This window comes from Mus caroli, chromosome 19 (genome assembly GCF_900094665.2).
Source record: "Mus caroli chromosome 19, CAROLI_EIJ_v1.1, whole genome shotgun sequence".
In the NCBI taxonomy this organism is placed as follows: domain Eukaryota; kingdom Metazoa; phylum Chordata; class Mammalia; order Rodentia; family Muridae; genus Mus; species Mus caroli.
Window position 1 is genome coordinate 1,586,173 of NC_034588.1, and position 5,429 is coordinate 1,591,601.

Consider the following 5,429-nt stretch of genomic DNA (forward strand, 5'->3'; position numbering starts at 1 on the left):
CAAAAAAAAAAAAAAAAAATTATTTTATGTTTTATGTATGTGAGTACATACACACCAGAAGAGGGCATCAGATCCCATTACAGATGATTGCTGGAAATTGAACTCAGGACCTCTGGAAGAACAGTTAGTGTTCTTAATCGCTGAGTCATCTCTCCAGCCCTGGGTGAACTGTTCTTGCTACACAAGACATCTGGAAGCAGAGAACCAGCTCTGAAGTTGTTCTTGACCTCCACATACACAAGCCCTCCCCAAAGCACATCATGTACACACTCACTAATAATAAATCAAATAATAGTTCCAGGTCAGGTGTGGTGGCACACGCACGCACGCACAACTTTCATCTCAGCACTCGGGGGTAAAGGTAAGCAAATCTCTGTGAACTGCAGGCCAGCCTGGGCTACATAGTGAGTTCCAGGAAAGCCAGGGCTATGTGGAGAGAGACCTTATCTCAAAATAAAACAAAACACAAAACAATCAGTCCCCCTCAATCTTCCTCCTAAACCCCACCTTTGCCTGTAAGCTTTTCTCCTCTTTCCTCTTACAATCCCCTGAAACTGAGCGGGCTCTCACTACATGCTCAAGACTTGTATCAACTAATTTACTCCTCATGACAACATTGAGCTATGAACACTGTTCAAACACTGCAGAAACAGAAACACAGAAAATAAGCACGAAGCTGTGCATCTGTGAAACTATACGCGCTGGGGTTCCCCACCCCACCCCACCCCCCACTCCCCCCGGGCCAGTGTCCTGGACCAGTGTCCTGGCTTCAGACTCTTATCTCCTTCTTTCCCTTTGCCACCATGGCTTCCCAAGGAAGTGTTCTAGGAGCGCCCCTTTGCCAAAGCTTATACGATCTTTACCTAAGCATAGGGGTAAGCATTTCCCCTCAGAAGCCCCCAGTGTCTAATCTATACTGGCTGAAAGGTTGAATGAACATTTAACAAAATCAAAAAAAGCCAGTTTCTAGCATCAGGAAAATGACTCTGCCTTTCATATCTTTCCTCTTCTGCCAGGTCACCCACCTGCAGACCTCCTGGCTTAAAGTCCCCGAATTGGGCCAGGGATGTTGCCTACTTTCTCAGAACTGTGCTATTTTCCCAAGCCAGACCTCAAATGTCCCCACCCCCTCCTTCCCCCCTCCCCCCAGAATGCCCTTGGTAGGAAGTGCTCTATACTCTAGCTAGTCCCATGCTGTTCAGCAGCTGGACAGGCAGTTTGTACTAGAAGAAAGCTCTGGCTAGGCAAAGCTTGAGGCCTCCACTCTGCATCTCGAGGACTCTGAGAAACTCCCTTTCATTCTTTCTGCATCTGAGCAACCGGAATACCGCTAAACACAAACCCCTGGGCTGATCCCACAAAGATTTAGTCTGCTCTTACCTGCCACCCCTTTCAGGGTCTTGTGCACAGCGTCCACACAGCTCTGACAACTCATCTGCACTGCAAACTCCAGCTGTAAGGGAAGCAAGGCCGGCCGGGTACATGTCAGACATGATCCTTACTCGCCACCTCCTCCCCTATGTCTCTTAGCACACATTGCACTTGACTTCTCTTCAAATTCCTCCTTAATTATCTCATGAACATTCCAGGATCGTGGTCATACCTCCCCTCCCCCCCCCCCCCCGGGGCATCCCCACCCTAACCCCGGAATTTCACCTCCCCAGGAGCCTGTTCTTTCCTGGCTTCCCAAGATAATGATCACCCCAAGGGCTGAAGTTATGCGAGGCTCCACATGAAGCTTTCACTCACCGCACACACAGTCCCACCGTCCCCCGACTTCGAAGCCATCCTGGCTGTTGTCACTGCCTAGGCCGCACAGAACCGGTAGGGTCCAGAGACCAACACAACTCTGCTTTGTGGGATGGGCGGAGTCTCGGGGGCCGCCCTTAGCTCCACCTCCTTGGCGCGTGCGCTCGTTAGGCTGAGGCCTCTGAGCTATCGGGTAGCGCTACCGGCTGCGCAGGCGCATTGATGCAGTTTCCTTAGTAACCATTTGGCGTCCTCTACCCGCTCAGCCGGAACCACCTGGTAAAGATGGAACCACACAGTCAGGAACCTGACCTCAAGCCGATTTACCACCGGTTGCTGAGTCCGCTGTCGCTCTTCCCCAGCAAGGCGAAGCCTCCTCCAGAGCCTCCGAAGCGCCCCTCTCAAGATGCCGCGCCTTTGCAATCAATCCCGCTGGCGAAGCTGAAAGTTGGGCCGCTGTGCCGCCAGGTGTCCAAGCGGCTAGCAAGCAGTGGGCGGGCGGCACGAGTAACTGCCAAGGACCGACTTCGTCTCACTGAGGTTATTCTAGAAGAGCTGAAGTGCAACTGGCGGGAACCTCCTATAGAACCCATTCTGGACTACGAAAACAACCAGAAGCTGCGGCAGCGGCTCGAGTCCTACGTGCTGATCAGTAGTGAGCAGCTCTTCGTACGCTACCTGCACCTGCTGGTGACCCTGCCAACCTCTAGAAGGGTCTTCACTGAATCAGCCACCCTCAGCCGGTTGGCAGTCAACCTAGCCAGGGATTGCACAGTCTTCCTCACCAGTCCTGATGTCTATCGCTGCCTGCTGGCTGATTTTCAGACCCTGCTAAATTTAAAGCACGCCCAGGGAGGCATAGTCAAATTGCGTCCTCCTCCTTGTCCCCCTGGGACTTTCAAGCTCTGTCCAATCCCCTGGCCTCACAGCACTGGCTTAGACCACATGCCGTGCTCTAGCCTCAACCTGAACTACCTAGTCCAACTCAGCCGCCCATATGATTTCCCCAGTGAGCCCGAACCTGATCCAGTGGAAGAGTTGAAATCCATCCCCCAGCTGAAGAGTAGACAGCAGCTCCTCTGGGTGCCCTCCATGATAAAGGAAAAAGAAATTGAAGCGAGACCCTCACCGATGGTACCACTGCCTAGCCATTCTCCCAGCAGTGAGAGTCGCCAATTCCCCACCTTACCAGTCTATTCCTGGCTCCAAAGGGGGCAGTCCATGCCCTGTCTTCATGAGGGGTGGAGTCTGGCAGATGAGTTGAGCCTTCTTCCTCCCTCCCCTCATCCCCTCACCCCGCTGATCTTGGCTTCAGAGAGTAAACCACTGCCATTCCGGGACATAGTGGCTGAGGATCTGAAGCAGAAAATGAAGATCATGACAATGGAGTGGAGTCGCTACTCCCTGCTGGACTCTGGCCTGCCTCCCCTCCTCGGGGTCCTTACCCGGCGCCTAACTGCCCAGCAGCACCTAGAGGAACTGCAGCAAATGATCAAGAGCCTGCAGGAGGAAGAAGCCTCCGGAAAGTGGGATCTCCAACCCCCAAGAATCATCGCACTTCACCCACAGCCAGTCACTGTTGCTTTGAAGGTACATGATCAGGTCACAGTCCAGGTAGCTACTGTGCAACTCTCTGAAAGATACTTTAATGACTCTTTCCACGTTGAGGGGGCTGGAGTCCTATACAACCATCTGACTGGGGAACTGGATGGTAAAGCCATTGAAGAAATGGATGCGGATCGTCTTGTTGGGAACACCACCAGAGAGGTCTACAAGGAGTTGATGAGCCGAGTCTCTGTTAGTCACTTATCTTTTGAAGAAGGAGCCCAAATTGAGCCTTCAGCAGATAAAGATTGGTCCTCCTACTTGGCCTCATACTTTCTACACCAAGATAAACATATGCCAATCATCAACCATAACCTGGTTGGACTTTACTCCAGAAGAACAAGCCCTCCGAAGCCCGTCCCCGAGAAGGCGCCTTCTCTCACATTACTCCCAAGGCACAAAAGCTGGGACAAGCGAACAGACAGACAGAGTGTATGGATGAACTGGCTGAAACCCTCCGTGTCTTCAGAGGACTACTTCAAGTACCTCTCCTTTCAGGAGTCGGATTTCCTCCATGTCATCTTCCAAATGTATGAAAAAGAGGCTCCTGTGGAGGTACCAACCCCTGTCCAAGAGTACCTAGATATTCAGCAACCCCCTCCCCTGCTGCAAGATGAAGAGCTAGAGTTCATGCCAGGAAAATGGGATTGGAGCTCAGTGATAGAGGATGGCTCAGGACCTGGGAGAGCCTACATTCATAACTTGCAGCAGCGTCTCAAACGACTGTGGGTCATGCTGGAAGTCCCTGAACAGAATCGGCTAGACATGGTTATTAAATACAGCTCCAATGCTCGCCTGCAACAGCTACCAGCATTGATCAAGGCTTGGGAGCAGGTCCTGAAGCCCATTCAAAAGAGGGAGTTGTTGCTAGGAAGACTGGAGTGGTTTGAGCAACAAGCCTCTGACCCCAATCGCTTCTTCCAAAAGCCTGATTTGTTGATGAATCGGTTACTGGAGGAGAATCGGTTCCGTAGCTATCTCCAAAGGAAGCTCAATCAAATGGAATCTAATTTAGTTTCCTTGTTGGAAAGGATAGAGTCAGTCTTTGGGGAGCCAGTGACCTTCAAGGGGCAGAGCTATCTGAAGAAGATGAAGCAGGACAAAGTGGAGATGCTTTACTGGCTCCAGCAGCAGCGGCGGATTCGCAATCTGACCCAGGCCCAGAAAACCTTCCACCAATCATGCACGTTCACAGAGAGCAGCAGCCAGGCTTTAGTAGCCCCCGGGAATACTCCCACTACTCGCTAAGGGGGCCACGTGCCCCCAAACCCTTCCTCACCCCCAAACGCTCACATAGAACTCTCAATGACTTTGGAAGAAATATAGATTATCTTTAAAAGAGATTGAGATTCTTTTTCTTGATATTCTAAATAAAACTTGGTATTCCCATGTATGTCAACCATCCTGCACAATACAACCAAAATCCTATATCAGATGGTCCCTTGGAGTTCATGATAATAGAGGTCAGACAGAACAAGCCATGATCCTTAAAAAAATATAGTGACTTTCTCACTGCGCTGAGTTGGCTGTTTAGAGCTCCAAATCACTCTTGTTTAGGCCCAGTAGCATAATCCTTGATTGCTAGGGCTCTGAAATTAACAGACATATGTAAATCCTGCCTGTATAACTTATGGTAAGTCACCTAACTTCTCTGTGAGGATCTGGGTCCATGTTGTCACTTACATGCTTGCACATTGTTGGCAGGACTTGTTAATAAAATCGCTTGGTATATCAAGGTGTATACTGAAGAGTAAGTCTCTAGGGCTGGAGAGATATAGCCTAATATTTAAAAAGACCTAGTGGATTCTTAGCACCCACACTGGGGGCTTGCAACCACCTGTAACTCCAGCACCTGACACCCCTGGCCTCTGTGGGCACCTGTACATATCACACAAACACACAATTAAAAATAAGAAAAAGACAACAAACCCTCCAACCCTGTCTTAGTCAGGGTTCCATATTGCTGTTCATCACCATAGGAAGCCAGGACTGGAACTCAAGCAGGTCAGAAAGCAGGAGCTGATGCAGAGCTATGGAGGGATGTTCTTTATTGGCTTGCCTCTTCTGGCTTGCTC

At 50.4% G+C, this 5,429-nt stretch overlaps 2 protein-coding genes across 2 annotated transcripts in view; one reads left to right on the plus strand and one right to left on the minus strand.

Annotated features, from left to right (window-relative positions):
* Positions 1-1,877, minus strand: part of Ccs (copper chaperone for superoxide dismutase) — a 14,631-nt gene extending 12,754 nt beyond the window's left edge. The window contains exons 1-2 of the mRNA XM_021151626.2: positions 1,750-1,877; positions 1,381-1,453 (exon numbers count right to left, since the gene is read on the minus strand). Coding sequence (XP_021007285.1) covers positions 1,381-1,453; positions 1,750-1,788 — 112 coding nt within the window. The 5' untranslated portion in view covers positions 1,789-1,877. The remainder of the gene's footprint in view (positions 1-1,380; positions 1,454-1,749) is intronic.
* Positions 1,878-1,924: 47 nt separating this feature from the next.
* On the plus strand, positions 1,925-5,084 carry Ccdc87 (coiled-coil domain containing 87). Its single transcript, XM_021151628.1, has one exon. The coding sequence runs from the start codon at positions 2,035-2,037 to the stop codon at positions 4,600-4,602; it is 2,568 nt and encodes an 855-aa protein (XP_021007287.1). The 5' UTR covers positions 1,925-2,034; the 3' UTR covers positions 4,603-5,084.
* The last annotated feature ends 345 nt before the right edge of the window (positions 5,085-5,429 follow it).